The sequence below is a fragment of the Rissa tridactyla genome, chromosome 11, assembly GCF_028500815.1.
Source record: "Rissa tridactyla isolate bRisTri1 chromosome 11, bRisTri1.patW.cur.20221130, whole genome shotgun sequence".
Lineage (NCBI taxonomy): Eukaryota > Metazoa > Chordata > Aves > Charadriiformes > Laridae > Rissa > Rissa tridactyla.
This window is the reverse complement of record NC_071476.1, coordinates 9,083,803-9,102,800: the sequence shown is the minus strand read 5'-3', so window position 1 is coordinate 9,102,800 and position 18,998 is coordinate 9,083,803. Positions and strand designations below refer to the sequence as shown.

Below are 18,998 nucleotides of genomic sequence, written 5' to 3'. Positions count from 1 at the left end.
GGCTTCTTCTGAACTTGCCTATCCTAATCGAGCTCTTCATAAACTTCAGCTGGCTTTCCTGTGTTGGAATAAGGGTTGTTTTCACCTTTGAGATGCCCACAGCTACTTTCAGCTGGGAAGAAATTCCATACTAGGAGAGCAGGTCACTGGGAAAGCTCACCTCTGCCAAACCCAGACAAAGGAATAAAAGGGGAGTCTTTCTGGGCAGGGCTTGAAGGGCAAAGTGGCTCTTTCTTGTGCTATGAACTTCACGTGTCAGTGAGAAAGATGTATAGGCAATGCAAATGTAAAAATAAAGACAGTTCACCTCTCTGTGGTGGAAAACAAAAAGGAGTCGTCGTGTAACCTGCGCTCATTTGGGAAATGAGTGGAGCTGATGCTGCAGGCTTGGCAGGCAGGCCATCAGCCGCGCCACGCTCCCACCACCATCACTGCCAGCCGCTCACCCACAAACCTCGAAACCATTTGAAAAAACAAATCCAAAATTCTCCCTACTTAGTTTCAGAGCTTCAAGCTGTCAACAGGGCAAAACCTCCTGAAAATAACAGGACAGCCTCGGAAACAGCCCCACAGCCCCAGCCTGGGAGAGCCCTGCAGTGACTCAGGCACAGATTCTGCTGCTGCAGCAGCTGCATGAAGAAGACAGACCTTGCGTCATGCCAACAGGAGATTTGCAGCGCTGCAGAGGCAGGGACAGCACACAGCTGTTAAGTGCAGCTTTTCCCAGTGAAAACCCTTCACCTATAAATAAAGAGTTGTTGCTTTTCCCCCCTCCGATCTTTGTCCAAACGCCTTGTCAAGATGCATTTCCATAATTAGAAGGGGAAGGTAACTTCCTCCCCTGTGGTCCACTCAGCACATTGCTCATCGTTTAATCGCTCATTAGGAGCAACCTGTGAGCGGCTCAGCACCAAACCAGCCTTTTGCTCTTGGTTGCCCAGAGCGGTGGCACCTTGCGTGAGCTTTGCCCAGCAGGCAGCGGCGCCTGCAATTATAGTTTCACCTTTATTTGCCATGGTGATTGAATCCTGATAATTGGACGCATTTCCAGGCAGTCACATGATTTGCGGTGTCAGGATTAGCAGTGCTTCAGACCAAAGGTATGGATTTATAACTGCAAAAAATAGTATAATATTTGTTTGTGGTGCAAAGGCAAACTATTGCTTAGATAGCAACTGAGCGTCTTGGACTGCAAACGTTATTTCTCTGCTGTTGTGCTGGCTCATTCCTCCTCTCAAGTTCCCCAAGGGTCCATTTCTCCCCCTGTGTTTGTACAAACAAAACAAGGGCAGAAACTTCTGCAGGACTGAAACCTCTCCCAGAGGCTCATGAGGGCCAAGGGAAGAAGTGTTGTCTGTACAAAAGTCAGTTTTAGGTCTTAGATGAGGGCAAAGCTTCCCTAGACAGTGAGAAAGGGAGGAAAGTCACATTTTCATAGAGGAATTATATCTAAGTTGTGCTTTCTCCTACACCAAGTGCTTCAGTCCACTCCATACCCTCTTCCACCACAGCATCGTCCTTCAGAGCTCCTTTTCCTCCCACATTTTTCCATCCCCTTAAATATTTCTCTCTCTATTAAATTCACCCCCCTCTCTCCCCAGCCTTCCCGCATGCAAAAGAAACGAGGCAATAATAAAAGCGCACTCATGCAGGCAGCACAGTACGTGCAGGTCAAGCTATCTGCATGCTACCTCCCTCCTCTCCAACCTTTGCTCTTACTGTTCTGATAACGCCAGGATGCGAATCCAGCCCGTGCGGGTCCCTGCCGTGCTGGGCTGCAGGCGACCACGCTGTCCCAGCAGCTGGGAAGGGTCGGGGAAAGCTTCCCATGGCCCTTTTCAGAGCTTAAACAGGAGCATGGCGTGCACTGCCACCGAGCGGAACACGCCTAAGGGCCACACGAACCCAAGCTGGAAAACCAGCTCATCCTGCTGGCAGATAGATTTGGTCACCAGTTGGATGTCAAACCATGGTATTAAGGATTTGGGGCTGCCAGGCAGGGAGAATCATACGCTCATTCCAGCAACTGCCCCACTGACCAGGGCGAAGAGTGGTGCCAAATCACAGGCAGCACGACAGGAGTAACCAGGAGGATGGGGTGGCCAGGACGATCTGTAGCCACAGGGCTAGGAGACGATGAGGGCCAGGGAGCAGATCCCATCACCCACCCACCACGGCACCCAGGTGCCAGAAGTCACCAGGGGTGGCCTCTGCGTGAACACAAAGGCAGTGAATCGTCCCTTCTGGTATATAAGGCTGGTAAACAAAGTCAGGACAGATGCATGGATGGAATAGGCATTGGACAACGGTTGTCGGTTTTCCAGGCATAAGGAATCCAGTCTGCAGGGAGCAAAGAGGAGCGCGGCCCCTGCCTCTCTCCCTGCCCTCTGACAGCGCTTGGGCTCTCTTAGAATCATAGAATCGTCTTGGTTTGAAGGGACCTTTCAGATCATCGAGTCCAACCATCAACCTAACACTGGCAAAAACCACCACTAACCCATGTCCCTCAGCACCACGTCTGCCCGGCTTTTAAATACCTCCAGGGACGGTGTTTCCACTACTTCCCTGGGCAGCCTGTTCCAATGCTTGACAACCCTCTCAGCCTCTTCAAGCTTCAGGATGATCCACCCTGTTCACTTCACTCATGATTCATACAGAAACTTCACTTTGAAACCTTTGGAGAGCCTGACAGTGGGTACCTGGCCAGCCTGGGCACGGCTGGGTGCAGCCACTGTCACCCGCCAGCGAGGGACAGCAGGCGGGGTTAGGGGCGAGGTGCTGTCACAGCCCCACCTCTGCCGTCTCCTCAGCCGACAAAAGGCCGCAGGGAGGAGAAGGCTGAGCCAGCGGCATGTCAGGTTGCCAGTGGCTCTCCCCTGGCAAGCGGCACCCAGCTCCCGGGCCAGAATGGCAACACCGTGCATTACTCCTACAACACAAGCATCCTGAACGCCGCCGCCTGCGCGGGGGATGCTCAGCTGTCGCACACGAGCTCACAACCTATTTCAGTATAGGAAATTTCACACTTCAAATCAGCGCTCCTGCCTCTTGCGCATCACTCCCCCGCCACGTGACTGCGCCACGCCGTGGGCACATGGCCACAGCACCAACGTGCAGAAACGCCGGGGCAAGCTGAGATGCACGATGGCTTCTGGGCACCTTCCCGGGGAATTCAACCTCGTCAGCTCCACGCGACCGCCATGGCAGAAACAGCTGCCTCGCCTGCCACCGGGAGAGGGAAGGACTTTGTTTTCTGTGTTTACGTGGAACAATGGTAAAAAACACAAAAGCAAGGGAGCGGCTAAAAGGCAGGTTTTGCTGGGAGGAGCCAGGGGTAGTGGCCTGGGCAGCTCTGGGCAACCGGAAAGTCTGTGGGGGTTTTGCTCCTCTCAACACATGCGGTGCTTTAGCAGGCATGGGATGGAGAATTGATGACAGAAAACAGCATCAGGATGCTGGCCCTAATTCAAAATGAATCCAGCAGAAGCATTACGCATATTAGCTATTTGCAAGCAGGGCTATTAAATAACAAGACGCAGGCCAACCACAGGCACAAACACTGAACATGCCCGGTTTTAATGTCTGCGCTGCAAGAATACATTTCACTAAGTTTGTTTTGTCATGAGCTAAATACTATAAAGTTTTCACCAACAGTCTTCAGGCAGAAAAAAAAATTCATTGAGAAGCCAAGTCCAGACAGGTACAACTTTGTTTTCACCAACTGTACTGCTGAAGAAAGCAGAGGGAGCAGAGCGCGGAGGGACTGCGCTGGCCTGTTCCCAGCCTTGTGGCTGGTAAATTTTTTTTGGTTTAGGATGTTTTTTAAAAACTCTGGAGGGAGATGACACAGATCACCAGTGGCATTGTTTCAAATCAGCAAGTGAACCATGTTAGCATCTATACGTTTCGCACGGAAATAATAATTCAGCAGGATAGCCAACAGCTGCCATTCCTGCCCAGGGCAATCCTCTGCCAACAGCTTCGGAAGAGCCTGGCTGGGGCGGCTCCAGCTCCCCACGCTTCTGGAAGCCCAGGGACAGATGTTCCCAGGGCGACCTGCCTTGGCGTGAGTGATTCACCCCACCGTTTGCTCTGCCCCACAGACCCATGCGCCTCCTGCCCTCACCCCACGGTGAGGTTCCAGCTCCCAGTGGGACTGGGGACCGTGGCAAAGCCGTGCTTCCATTGCCCAGTGCTCACGCGATGGCTGCATCGCCCCAGGCTGCATGGCAAAGCCCCCCGCACAAGCTGCATCACATCAAGACATCTCATGTAGTTTGTATTTACTAATGGGTAACTTCCATCAAGCTCACACCAACAATCAACAGCTGCATCCGGAACCACAGCAAAAGCATCTTAGAAGTTGCCTACAAAATATTATCTGAACCACCAGGGTTGCAAAAGTTCTACGACAAACAGCTGCATCAGAAACGTGCTGCTTCCCTGCTGCTGTGCGGAATGCCACCAGGCTGGGCAAGAGGAATGGTCCAAACCAGCCCCGCTCACCGCCGCCGCACGGGCAGTTCCCAGGCAGCTTCTCTCATTGCGTGGCTGCTTCTCCACAAGGCAGGGAGAGGAAGGCAATCATCAAGAAGAGGAAGAGGATGTAAAAAGCCCGTAGCAATTAATGGGTATGTTCTTGGACCTATTTTTAGTTTACATCTTGTGACTGACCAGATTTCAGATTGGTGGCGTCTTAAATTAAGGCACTATTACTGAAACTGCCCTTTCTTAGCTGACTTAATGTTAGCTTCCCTTTGAGCTAACGACAACAGAAGTTTTTTCCATTGATTTTAAAATGCTTGGACCCACCTAGGTTATACCCTTGCCCAGCTGCCTAATTTTTAGGCCTTAATTCATGGATCCTGTTTGCTGCTGGGTTCATCCCCACAGTTCAGAACACGATGCCGTGTTTAAAGGCGGTGGGGCTCACATTGCAGCAGGGGCATTTCCCTGCTGAGTCCCAGCACGATCCTGCACCCTGCGTTGCCACCTTCAGCAACCGGCTGCATTTCACTGCCTGGCTGCTGCAGTGATTCTGCATCGCTGGCCATTCCAAAGGGCTGGCTGAAGGCCACCTGCAGAGAGCCCTGGCTCAACTCTCCAGGGTTTCCAGCGTTTGCCAAACCCACGCTTTACAAATCAGAAGGTCTCTGCAAATGCAGAAAGAAGCGGCGGGAGCTGCCATGCCAGGGGACTGTGCTCCAGCCTCCCTGGGGGCCTTGGCTGGAAGGAGACGCTCTATCATAGAGTCACAGAATGGTTTGGGTTGGAAGGGACCTTAAAGCCCACCCAGTGCCACCCCCTGCCCTGGGCAGGGACACCTCCCACCACACCAGGTTGCTCCAAGCCCCGTCCAACCTGGCCTTGAACACCTCCAGGGATGGGGCAGCCACAGCTTCTCTGGGCAACCTGGGCCAGGGGCTCACCACCCTCACAGCAAAGAATTCCTTCCTGAGACCTCATCTAAATCTCCCCTCTTCCAGTTAAAACCTGACCCCTCTCCTCCCATGGCTCCCCTCCCTGATCCAGAGTCCCTGCCCAGCTTTCCTGGAGCCCCTTTAGGGACTGGAAGGGGATCCAAGGTCTCCCCGGAGCCTTCTCTTCTCCAGGCTGAACCCCCCCAGCTCTCTCAGCCTGTCCTCACAGCAGAGGGGCTCCAGCCCTCTAATCACCTTTGTGGCCCTCCACTGGACCCGTTCCAACAGGTTCATGTCCTTCTTGAGCTGAGGAGTCATTCCCATGACTTTTTCACACGGCCCTTGTAAAGGCGAGGAGGAAGACGCTTGTCTTCCAGCTTGTTTTGTTTTGCTTTGCTTTCAGTGCAGGACTTGGTGAGCTGCAAGACAGAGGACCCAGGTGTTGTCCCTACCACGGTTCTCCCCTGGAAGCCGAGAGGATGGCACGGGAAACCCACTGATGCCCTCCTGGCCCTGGGGTGGGCACAGCATCCACCCAGCCCTGCCCCTGCCCCCTGACTTCTTGGTAAGGGCCTGGAAGGGGTTGGCTTCGCCCCACTTTACAGAATCACAAACAACCCAGGGGCGGCTGGAGCCACACCGGTGGCACAGTTTCACAATGAACTCGCTGCGGTTCAGCAAACCTCAGGCACCTTGTGTCTGAGGAACAGGAACCTTGACCACCGAGGTCTGCAGGACGCGAGCCCAGCCCTGCAGGAAAACGAACTCACTATGGTGTCAAAAAGCCAACAAAACTCTCGAGAGCCTGGCATTTGGGACGTGTCCCCCACTGCGGGTACCCTGGGCCTGCAGGTGCCACCTGAGGTACACCAGTGCCCTCTGGGCAGGGCCCAGGACAGCTTTCTGCTCTGGAAAACAAACTCAAGATCAAGAAAACTACGGAAAAGGCTAATGTTATACTCGATAACAGCTTGCTGCCTCCTGCACCTCTGCTGCGCAAACCACTGTTTCCTGAATTGAGGTATCAGGCATGAAATATTTCACATGCTGGAGCAACCGTCACCATCTGCTAAGTGACAAACAGAACTTAAGCCTTTCCTGGTATTTAATGCATAAATCAGGGCGCGTCCTGTGTGGCTGTTTGTGATTCTGTAATTGAAAACTCCCCGTCTTGCTTGGGGAGGCGGCAGTACGAATGCTCGCACAGCCGGCGTAGCTGCAGTCTAAACCACTTTCTATGGAAGCGTTTCCACGGCATGCCCGACTGGGGTGTGCGTCTGATGCTGCTGCAGCAGGAGGGTTGCAGTGGCAGCAGAAGTGCCTGTGAGCAGCAGGTAAGGCCATACCTGAAGAACCAAGGACTTGCTTCCTTGGCTATCCTCTTTTCCCCACAGCTAATATGGTTTTATCCTTTCCTTCCACTCCACATCTCACCAACCAGGTGAGTAGCGACTCGACCATTACTCATGGCCCTGTGGGTCTGGCCCACTGATCATACGCATTTATTTCTGCTCTTATCCCTCCAGACACTCATCGATTATCCTACCAAGCCCATACCCCAGAAGCAGATACCATTGCCTGGGGCCAACAGGCCCCATGCAGTCAAAGTGAGAAGACAGATCTCCATGCTTGGAGAGCATTGGCTTTGCATGGTAACCCCCTACCCCCAGGAGCTCCTGGGAGGTCTCCTGTGCAAAAGCCGCATGTTATATATTGTCACCTAAAAATATGCTTCACCAACACTACTCACAGCACTTGCAGGCAGCAGAGAGGAAAGGCTGATGGCTGGTGTCAGGGAGGGTTCGTGCCGTGGGGGGAACGGGACAGGTCTGGCCCTACCTGCTGCGGTCACGAGGACACAGCACTTGGTGTGTCTGATATTTATGCCCCAGTTCGGCACTTCCCCTGCTCTGCTCTCTACCGCAGAGCACCAGCTCACCTCCCTCTCACACCTCCAGTCACACAGGCTCCGCATCGATACACACGAACAGAAGCACATGCAGCAGATGGAAGGAAGGGATTATCCCCTCCACCCAGCAGGTCACACCTGGAACACTGCACCCCCTTTTGAGTCGTGTCCCCCCCCAGCACAAGAAAGCTCTTGACAAACTGGAGCAATAAGCCCAAAAACCTTGAAGCCACCAGGCTGGCCAGGGGCAGAGAGCCCCTCCTGTGAGAGGAGGGGAAGTGGGGTTGTTCTGCTGGAGGGGAGGTTTTGGGGGGGCTCATAGCACCCTCCTGCTGGGGGCTTGTCGAGAAAGTGGAGCCAGCCTCTTCTGAGGGTGCACAGCAGGAGCACAAGAGAGAAAAACTGAAATGAGAGGTTCAGCCTGGATGTCAGGGGGTGTTTTTACCTGCAAGGACAGTCCAGCTGCGGGACAGGTCACCCGGGAGGTTTCCATCCTTAAGAGGTTTCCATCCCTGGAGGTTTCCAGAAGTCAAAACAGCCCAGGGCAACTTGGTCTGATCTTGTGCCTGAGCAGGAGGTTGAACTAGAGCCCTCCCTTCCCACATGAATCATCCTTCAAGCCCGCTCTGCTGTGTTCTTCTAACTGCAAGCAGATCATCACAGGTGGTGCAGCTCACCAGAAGCTCTTTGCTTTCTCCTCCTGCTGAGTGCACTGATTTACCACCTGTTTATCATCATTATTCAATCAGCAGCTGGCTTCCAGACCACGCTTTCAGAAGAGCTCTTTTCTTGTCAAGTTTTGATTATGTTTCAGATAAGTTCTGGTAGTAAGTCTCTTCTCCCACACCTCACAGCCATAGAAACAGAGCTGCTGGTGGCTGTTCCCTCCCTTGTCTGCTGTTTCTCTGCTGCACAGAAGTGCAGAAGCATAAAGCTCCCAGGTGAAACCACCTACATCAGCTCCAACAGCAGAGCCAAATCCACTTTACATGGCATTTCCACCTAAGTCTTTCACACTAGCGATGGCGTTCTATGCACCGGGGTGCTGCCTTAATATTTGCTTTATCAAGCTCCAAAAAAAAAGGACTCTAAACTTACTATCAGAGGAAAGCTGAATCATCAGTAACAAGAAATCTGCCCTCCCCCAACCAAGAAACATCAGACCAAAAGCTTTCACTGAACTGGAATGGGGAATAACCTTCCCGGGCTGGCGGTGCTGCTGCTGGAAGACAAAGAGGTCCCTCTGGTCACGCTCTTTCTGTCCCCAGAGGGACACTGGGAGAGCACAGCCAGCAATTCTGAGTCTTGAGAAGCCCTGCCTGCCCCGGGCTTTGGTGTTATTGCAGCCCTGCACAAAGTGCTTTTAGTTCCCCAGGAGCCTCTCAAACTAAATAACCCAGATGCAGAAAACTAAAGCACAAGAGATCCCTTGCCCTCCACACAATGCGCTCTGAATGCACTTTTAATGCACGTTATTACTAGAATAAGCCACAGTAGAAAACTCCTCATTTCTTACTGAAGTATGTAGGAGCGGAGGGCAATTGGCATAGACGGGTTAGGAAGAGGCATTCGGTGCCTTGGAATTTCTTCCCTTGTTTGAATGACATTCCCATTCATACAGGGGCAGACGTGAGCTGCCCTCAGGCCCCCATCCAGAGGACAGGAGAAATATCCACAGAAGTGTCCTGTACAGTGGAAACAAAGAAAAGAACAGGTGCAGTGAAAGAAAGAGAGGAAAACCCAGAAATATTGAGTAAAAAAATAGAAGAGGAAAGCCTAGAGCCAGTAGAATTTGGCTTCTGTCTATGAATGAAAAAATAAAAAAGGAAGAAACAGTTTCATTTTGTCTTACAATGCAACACGCTTAATGTGCTAGAGACACATCTGTGCACTCAGCTCCACCAGTAATGTTTTCCTCGTTTCCCTCTCCGTTTCAGGGCACCCAGTAAGGCTCTTCAATCGTTTCGATTTATGCCAGCTGATGATGGCCCACAGCACCCACTGCAGGGAAATGACTGTTTATTTACTAATCTTCTGAGGGTAAAATGGAATTAAACCCAAGAATGACTGCAGCAGTTTTAAGCCACGTGTAGTTCAAACAACAAGATGCAAACTTCCTTAGATATATCCCTAAAATAGGTGTTAGAAACCCCAGATCAAGAGTTATTAAATCCCAGACTCTGTAGTTTACCTGCCCTTATTTCTCAATGCAATGTCCCAGTAAATTAGCCTGGGGTCTCCTCTCTAACCCCAGGACATCAGCAAACCAGTGCATCCCCACATCGGGACTGCACTCCTCAGTTCTCTCCACCACTTCAGTAAGAAGCAATAAAAATGTCAAACAGCCTCAGAGTCCCTGGTGCAGAAGAGCTGATGGGCTGCAGCAGGGGCTCAGCCCACGGCTGGGGCTTTGCTGGCTGATAAATGGGCCAATGGACCTCCTGGCTCCTTCCCTCCCTCCCTCCCTGTGCTAGACATCAGCACCACAAAGCCCTTGCTGATGGCAGGATGCAGCCACCGCCACATGCCCCTGCCGAAACTGCCCCATGGAAAACCCCGCCTGTGGCAGACTGCTGAGCTCAGGTGAATCATGGAATCACAGAATGGTTACAGTTGGAAAGGACCTTAAAGATCATCTTGTTCCACCCCCTGCCCTGGGCAGGGACACCTCCCACCACACCAGGTTGCTCCAAGCCCCGTCCAACCTGGCCTTGAACACCCCCAGGGATGGGGCAGCCACAGCTCCTCTGGGCAACCTGGGCCAGGGGCTCACCACCCTCACAGCAAAGAATTCCTTCCCAATATCTCATCTAAATCTCCCCTCTTTCAGTTAAAACCTGATCCCTCTCATCCCATGTCTCCCCTCCCTGATCCAGAGTCCCTGCCCAGCTTTCCTGGAGCCCCTTGAGGGACTGGAAGGGGCTCCAAGGTCTCCCCGGAGCCTTCTCTTCTCCAGGCTGAACCCCCCCAACTCTCTCAGCCTGTCCTCACAGCAGAGGGGCTCCAGCCCTCACAGCATCTCCGGGGCCTCCTCTGGCCCCGCTCCAACAGCTCCGTGTCCTTCTTGTGCTGAGGACTCCAAAGCTGGACACTCCAGCTCCAGTGAAGAGCTCCAGCTGCCGATTACAACATTCAAATACCAACGGACACAAAAACCAGTCGCAAGGTAAACAGCAACATGCTGGATCATACCAGAACCCAGCAGCTGTACAAAAAAAAATGCATTACGGCAGCTCTACTTCCTATTTCCTTTTCCTTACAGCTCTGAAAATAATAGCTGCAAAGGTCAGGGGGTTTTGGGACAGTTGCTCCTCACCAGGCTGTTGCTGCCGTGGGACCAGCCGAGCACCCTCCAGAGCCAGGTCCCAAAGCCCCAGCCTCATCTTTCCTCCTGATTTCCCACCTGCTTTACCATCGGGGGGCAAAGCAGCGCAGCGCAGAAGCTGGTTGATGCGAGGAGCTTTGGTGATGGTGCCCCAGCGCTGGTGGTGGGGCACGGAGATGTCCGGGGTGGGGAGGGACCAGCCCTGGGCGGTCAGGGCTGAATCTGCTCCTCTCTGGTAGCGCCTGATGAAGGCTCTCTCAGAAACAAGCAAATTCTTACTGAATTTTTACGTTGAAGCAATACTAAGGCTCCTGGCCAAAATCAACACTGAACTGGGTTATTTTCTGTACAGCTACAGGGAGCGTTCGGTCTAAGAGCCTGCGGCAGGGAAAGCATAAGCATCGTAGGAGCAAGAATTAACACCCAGACCCTGGGCGCGACTTGCACCACCAGAAAAACCACTTTCCTCCTCCCTCCTCACCATTGTGCGCTATGAGCCCAAAATGGCAGCACCATCCCTGGTGGAAAATGAGGCCCCTGGGCACAGTGGTGGAACCAGAATTAATTAAATATGCAAAACCTCACAAACTTGCAGAAGCAGCAATATAGCGATGGGATGACGGGAGCGCGACTGGGCCGGCTCCAGTCTGAGTCACTGCCAGCTATCCGCGCAATTTTCTAATGACCTGAGACGGGCAAATTTTACAGGGTATTTGAGATTCAAATTGGTGTCCGTTTTACTTTAATATTAAAGGACAGGGAGGTGGCACAAGGTTTGATAGAAGAGAAAGCTGGCAGAAGGGGCTAGCTAAAAGGAAGAGTGGGGAAAAGTCGGGTGTAGGCAAGAGGAGAGGAGGACAGGGATTATTTCCATGGCCAGAGCACAGCAGATCGCACAGTGTAAATATCTTACTCTAGCTTGTATTGCTTGCAGTCTTAAAGGAGGGAAAGATTTTGTAGAAAGGATTATAAATGCCCATTTGAAGACAAAAAAGCAATAGGAACATCAAAGATTTCATTTAAAATAGCTTTTATATTTATATTTAAAATAGATTTCTATTTTAATCTATATTTAAATCTATATTTGATCTATATTTCTATTTAATCTATATTTAGAATAGATTTCATTTAAAGTATGCCTTGGTCCAAGGCTCAGAAGCCCTTGATAAGCAACTGGTGAAAAGGGCCTGAAGCCAATGACAGAGGCAGTGTGAGGAAATGGGAACTGAAGCAACATCTACTGATGGGAAAAGAGAAGTGGCCAGGATATTCCTCAGCTGGTTTCACATCCAGGCACCTCCTTTCACGCACAGTCACTCCAGCTTTACGATGAGTGGCAAAGCGAGAGGTCCGGGCCAGCACCAGGTGTCCAAGGGTGTCAGGGTGCCCATGGAAACACACCATCGTGTGGGGGCTGATTCACGGGGCACTTCTTGTTTAAGATACCATTTCCCCTCTTGTACAAAAACTGCAATAGGGAAAGTAACCTCTTGGTTGTAAAATCTGGAGAAAAGGAGGCCGAGGGGAGACCTTCTCGCTCTCTACAGCTCCCTGAAAGGAGGGTGTAGCCAGGGCGGGTCGGTCTCTTCTCCCAAGGAACAGGCGATGGGACAAGAGGAAACGGCCTCAAGGTGAGCCAGGGGAGGTTTAGGATGGGTATTAGGAAAATATCTTCATGGAAAGGGTTATCAAGCAGTGGAACAGGCTGCCCAGGGAAGTGGTGGAATTGCCATCCCTGGAGGTATTTAAAAGCCGGGCAGACGTGGTGCTGAGAGACACGGGTTAGTGGTGGTTTTTGTCAGTGTTAGGTTGATGGTTGGACTTGATGATCTGAAAGGTCCCTTCCAACCAAGGCAATTCCATGATTCTATGATTCTACCACTGCCAAACTTTACTTGTTTTCTACCCAGGAGAGAAAATACTGAAAACAAAGCAATCTGTAACTTGTACTAGGTTTTAAGAACTATTTCGGATTAGTAAAAGAAAGTGTAATGATAGAAGCAAGGCTGTGGCGGTGTGCTCTCCCCCTTTCCCCCATGCGGCTCCTGCTCGAGCCATGGCCATCAGCGGGAGTCGTGATGAGTTGCACTTGAACTATGGGGGATGGCTGGCAACATAATCAAAACACTGTCTGGAGTGGGAACCTAGGTATCTTGTTCCCATGCGAATATGACTATAGGTCAATTCTCTTACTCCATAAATAGTGGACAGCCCAAGAGCCCTTGGAGCTCTCCTGCACGGCAGCGGGCTGCACGCCAGGATCTCTCCTTGAGTGGGGACGCTCGCTTAAGGTTCTACTCCTCGAGGTTGAGACATTCCTTGCCGCAACAGATTCTCGGTAAGTGACTAATAGCACGCTAAACTTTGAAATCTTAGCTAAGTGATATAAAGGATTGATTGCGCATATATAATCCTTTAGACATAAACCGCTGACCAAGTCTGGGACTAGGACTGGATCCAGCCTAGACTCCTCTCTGAGGAGGAGTTTAGAAAGCCAGGGGGTCCTTTCTGAACCTCGCGACCCAACGGGAGGGTCTCCCTGATGGCTTGTCTGGCCCTGGCCTCTATGCAGTAAATAATCAAGTGTACCCTGGCATCGAAACTCATAGAACACTGTCCCATTCACTACTAACTTTGTTAAATCACTGTTTTATGTTAATAAATATTTCACTACTTCTCTCCTTACAAGTGAAGTTAATCACTTCGCCCGCAACACCGGTGCAGAGTAAAGGGCACTGCAGGCCCGGGGGACACGTTGCAGTTTGGTGCCAAGAGGCAGATGGATGCAGGGGGCGTTGCAGAAGTCATGGTGCAAATGAGCACCCAACTCCTATGCATAGGTACCCGACCCACGCCTAAAGCACCAGGAGGTGCCCCGGGATGCGGATGCACCTCAGGTCTGCTCATGGGGCCCACAGGGCACCCCCAGAATAGTGTAACCCCAGACTCGTGCCCGCGGGGACAGCACAAGCCAGCACAGCAGCCTGCGAGCACTTGTCGTGGCTGCAGCATCTGCATTACCTCCCTCACAATGCGTGGTTGTGTGGGTTTGTTCCAGACCAGCCACGTACAGGGGAGGGTTTATGTTTCTGCTTGCTTATATTTACATACAAGAAAACACATCGATATACCCCAGCACCACAACAACCAGCTGCCTGCAAGGAGGCAGCAGGGACAGCCCTGGCTGTACCCTGAGACCGGGCTTGCTTTGATTCCTAACCTAACTCTGCCCAGCAGGGACTCCCCGCTTCTTCCCCGTGTAACCCACAGCGATGTACATCATTTAAAGACGCGCATGGAGAGAACCCACAGCGATGTACATCATTTAAAGACGCGCATGGAGAGGCTTTTGAATTGCAAGCATTTCTTCAGCAGCAATTTGTCACCCATATTCTCACCTATCGGCTGCTCCCTCTCCAACTTCTTTGGATTTTGGCAACAAAGTTTAATGCGGTTAAAGTAAAACCTCTCAAAGATTCAGAGGGAAAAAGCTCTTTGCGTTTTGGAAAGAAAGGGGTTCAAAGGGCGGTTGCACAGCTCTGAGCAGAGGCAGCGAGAGGCTGGAGGGCTGTTCTGGGCGCCCTGGGCTCAGACGGGTCCCACACTTGTGGGTGACGGGGTCCCGTGCGCGGGGGCTGGGGGCTCCCCCCCACCACAGCCGCTTCATCTGCCACCAGAGAGAAATCCAGCATCTCCATCAGCACCAGCTGCTGCCAAACTCCTACTGCAAAGGAGGAGAGGGGCACGGCTAGAGCCACACGGTTACATAATTAATTCGCAATTAATTACCCAGTTAATTCAGGCAGAGGGTTGGCACCCACCCTGGGCTGGGCTGAGGCGGAGGAGAGCGGGGGGAGGCCAAGCGTGACCCGGATATGCAGCTCGTGGCGTGTCCCCATCTTAAAACGCATAGCGAGGATGATGCAATTTACCACAGGTCCATTTTTCACAGTCTTTTATCAGAGTCATTTAGAAACGGCAGCGGAGACTGGTGAAGCAGCGCCGCGAGGACTGAACTCACACTCACCTCGAAGCAGCCTGGGAAATATTAACCACAAACTTGAAGTGAATAAATCCAAAGCCGCAGGGTGTTTTTTTTTCTTTTTTCTTTTCTTTTTTTTTTTTAAATCTCATCAGCCATGATACTTTATAAAGGCATTAGTAATACTGCAGAAAAGGAGAACTGAGAATTCCAGAGGTGCATTTTATGCAGTATGAAATATGGTCTCCTCCAGTTTCATATCTTAAATTCAACTTTTGCTGTATTCTAGTATAAAATTCAGTTTGAAAGGAGCTGTACAATGGCACAGATGAACAAATATGTTACACGTACACAGGAGAAATGATCCTGCCAACATCTTTGAGGAGATTTAAATGTACTATATCGTAGGTTGAGAAATGTATATGGAGTTGCACAGTTCGTTAAGTGAGGACCCAGGGCCTCGTCTGAGGTAAAACTGGTCCCCGTTTCAAACCTCCTTCAAAAAGCCTGACAACCCCAGAAGACTACCTTACCAAGATACAACATGCACATTCATTCCGCCACGTCCCCACGTGCCTGTGGGAATGAGAGCTCTACATTCCTAATACATGCAAAAGCCCCATTTCTAACAAACCAGGTGGTTCCAGGAAAGCAAAGAGACCTTCTGAAGAGAGGGACCGAATTAGTTCAGCCCAGGTTGGTCTTTGTTTTAGTGTTAGGCAGAGGAAGCCCTTGCTGGGGGCTCCTGTTTTTAAGCATTTGGCCACTGAAATCCAGAGATGGTCTGACAATGATCGTGGTAGGGTCCGAGTCCGAGCGTCAGTGAAGATAAATCAAGCAGTAACACACGTGTGAGCGAGGTCAAAACCTCCTGGTGGAAACCGTCCTCCATCCCCATCACAACATGTCTGAATGCCAAGGCATTGGCTGGTTCCATCGAAATGAATCCACTTCTCTGGAAGTGACCTAAAAATACACACCTGGCACGCCAGCGTTCCCAAAGCTCTTACACAGAGCAGAAACAGGCCGAGTTCTGGCTCCACAACGCACAAGAAATGCCAAAATGAAGATCTTTATCTATAACAGTTGCAAAGCACGTGGCTGTGAACCTGAATTCAGATTCAGGACTAACTCAACCGTCTTTCTTCCACTTTCCCCCACGGTGTCCCCATCTCATGTTGGACACCCGGTTGGCCGTTGCCCAGTCACTGGTGGGGAGCCCTGGAGCTGCTGGGTGTGTGGACCATCGACCGCTGCTCCACCAGAAACCACCACCACTTCCACGGCGGAGGTTTCCCATGGCTTCATCCCATGCCTCTTCCGGGTATAAACCATGTATCAAGCGCTGAAAGGGAAGGGAAAATGTTAATATATTGAATATTACTTTATATCTAGTTCAGCTTATAAAAAGTGTTCCTTCTTTGCCAAAGTGTATTCAGATCTTCACATCCTGATATCTATTCTCCCTGCAAGTGTTACGGGTGTGTACATCTATCTGTCTGTCTGTCTATCTATCTATCCATACACACACACATACATATATATATATATGTTTTTACAACACTGGCATCAAGACAGCTGGCAGCGTGTTACCTTTGGTATATTTTACAAAGCTCTTCTGCAAACACTGTTGCTGAAGCAACCACTGACAGGTCTGGCAACACCCTGCCAACCACCCTCCCGTCTCACAACCTTATTCCGGCCATATTCCCTTCCGCTGGGGAAGCACCATCGTCTCCCTCACTGCAGGACCCAACCCGTGTGGGGCGGAATGCAGGGTCTGCCTTGCAAAAAGCTTCAGCATGGCAAGACGTGAAGATGGAGAACTGCATTTTTCTAATGCTCCTACCCCAAGGTCACCTCCAAGACAAAAACTCTCTCCTTCCAGTCTGACTGGAAAATGAAACTTAGATCAGTGACCCTAAAATTTTGTAACCCTCCACCAACAGCTGCGGGAGTCCTTGCTTCCCTAAATTTTATCCATTCCAGCCTACCCAGCTCACCATGGAAAATAACTGCCCCCATTCCTCATCTCCTGCACTGTCTTGAGGTGCTTTAACTGTCTAAGATCTGCTTTCCCCATGACCCAAGATGATGTTCAAGTGCCTGGAGGACAGACCTCACACACCATCTGGTGTGTAACCAGGACCAGTGTCTGACCGCACTGGGACTCGCAGGCTGCCCATGCCTTGTCCTGGGCGATGGCCCGGAGCACCATGAAGTGCGAAGTGACTAATGCAGGGCTCGCTGCTGGCGAGGAGGTAGCTGAAGCTCTAGAGTTTATGGCTACCTGAGCAATAAAATCCAAGCAAGTTGTGTATAATGAGAAATATGAACCACGCTGGGGAGTTGTGTGCTGCTGAAGATCTGAGAGACGGACACGGGGATAAGCTCCAGCCTCTGGGTGATTATTTCCCAGACACGCTTCACAGGGTGCAGCACCCAGACATGCTTTTAAATAAATGCGAGGGCTGGTGTGTCAGAGATGAGGGCACAGAGATGGTGTGTCCCAAACCCCGAGTCCCTCCCAGAAGCTGCGCCCCCCAGCAGCACCGCTCCGGGTGCCCGTCCGCACAGCGGCTCCTGAGGTTTCATGCAGTTCCATCTCAGGAACTCCCCTCCTCAGCTTGCTCAGAGTCTGCGGCAGCTTTTTCGAAGCACCGCTTATTTCTCTGGCTCGTACCTTTCCCACAAGCTGCTTCCCCTCGCACAGCCCAGCTCCGCTGCGACGTGCGAATCCACCACGGAAGCCCGAAGTTCCACCCCCAAGTAAGGAAGCTGCGATTCCCCCGGAGGAGGGCGGCTGGGTACAGAAATGCAAAGGGACCGAGGGATTTGCTCCAAAGTCGCAGAGGATGCTGGGCTGGGCAGGAGCGGGGCAGATGCAGCATCTCCCGACACTCGGGCCATGCACAGAGAGTTTCCCCTCTTCACACTCCATCCCCGAGCCCGTAACGCTCCATGCAGCCAGGAGAGGATGAAGGTCCACTGGGGAAACCCACCGAGCCCGGGAACGCAGATCTACCGGGGGAAAACACAAAACGAGCAGTCTCCTGAGCAATAATTCGCATTTTCTCACAAAATAAACAGATCTAAGTCACCACTGGAATGATTCTGTCCCCTAACAAAGGAGGGACAGTAAAAGGGCTCAGGAAAACGAGGGTGCTTGCGGAGGAAAAACAGCCGATGCGAAAGAAATTTTCGCTTTGCCTCAAAAGGAAAAAAAAAACCCAACAACCCAGCACAAATGATACCTAGCTTTCTTCAGCAGAAAACCGGAAAACTTTGTCTGAAAAGCATAGAAAAAGTGGTTTGGATCAGAAGAGGAGCGAAGCAGTTTTCCACAAATCACAAAAACCATGGACAACTTCTGTGGAAAGCAGATAATTTATGCAATTATTTTTGTTGCTGAGGTTTCTTTGCTTCCCCTCACTGCTGTGGACGGCTGTGCTGGGCTCTCTTCCTGCCGGTGGGAGCTGATGGACACACAGAGGACTCCTGACCTAACCCTTAGTCAAGTTGATGGTGGACTCCAGGATCTTGTTGCCAACCAGCAGAAAAGAAACGTGCTCTAATACGAAATGAGCCAGAAGCATTCCCGCGGGAAGGTAAGACCTGATCTCCTGGTGGTTTCAGTCTTGGATCTACCACTGGCATTGTCCAAGCTCAAGACCAAATCTGAATTTTTCCCTTTTGAGCTCTTGAAGCGTGCAACATCTCCACGTGAGCCATGTCTGGCGTGGGAAGCAGAACTAGAGAAGAGCCTGACATTTAAGGGCAGAAGTCACCATTCCTGCGCAGCATCTGCAGAGAGAGGTCTTGGCCTCGAAACAACCCTTCTAGTACAGGGCTCCAACAGCTCTGTGTCACATCAGATGGACTAATCTTCATGACCACAAGATCAGATCCATCAAATTTATCATCCCCTTGCAAAAGAAGATAAATCTGTATTACCCTGAGACTCCTTGCTGACTGAATAAACCATTCTATCATTCTGGATAAAATGAGCCTGGTTTTTTGTCATATAAGTAAGAATTAATTTAAGTGGTGTAATTAAGATTATATCAGTGCTAAAAAATAACATCAGAATCCAAAAGCCTGTCCTTATTTCACGACAAATACTGTGACGATGAATGGCCACTTGAAAATACCACTTATTTGTGATACATTTCTAAATTCTGTTGTACAGAGCCACGAAGTTCTGCATTACCATGATGAAAAACTCATACTTTGAAGAACAGCTGTACGAAGCAGAGGTCAAATGCTAATCCAGATACAAATATAAAACTGAACAAATAAATCAACAGGCTTAAAATAAATATTACACATTACAGCTGCAAGTCTTTATGTCCTGTTATCTTG

General features: G+C 50.9%; 1 protein-coding gene across 8 annotated transcripts in view; it reads right to left on the bottom strand.

Annotated features, from left to right (window-relative positions):
* Nucleotides 1–18,998, bottom strand: part of LOC128915947 (uncharacterized) — a 44,577-nt gene that overhangs the window by 2,187 nt on the left and 23,392 nt on the right. For 6 of the 8 annotated variants that reach the window (XR_008468813.1, XR_008468817.1, XR_008468814.1 and 3 more), the window contains one exon: nt 14,053–15,981. Coding sequence is in view for 2 of the 8 variants with exons in the window: in XM_054216929.1 (XP_054072904.1) it covers nt 15,975–15,981; nt 17,320–17,657 (345 nt within the window). In the remaining 6 variants the exon portion in view is untranslated. The other 2 variants (XM_054216929.1, XM_054216930.1) reach the window with 2 other exon arrangements.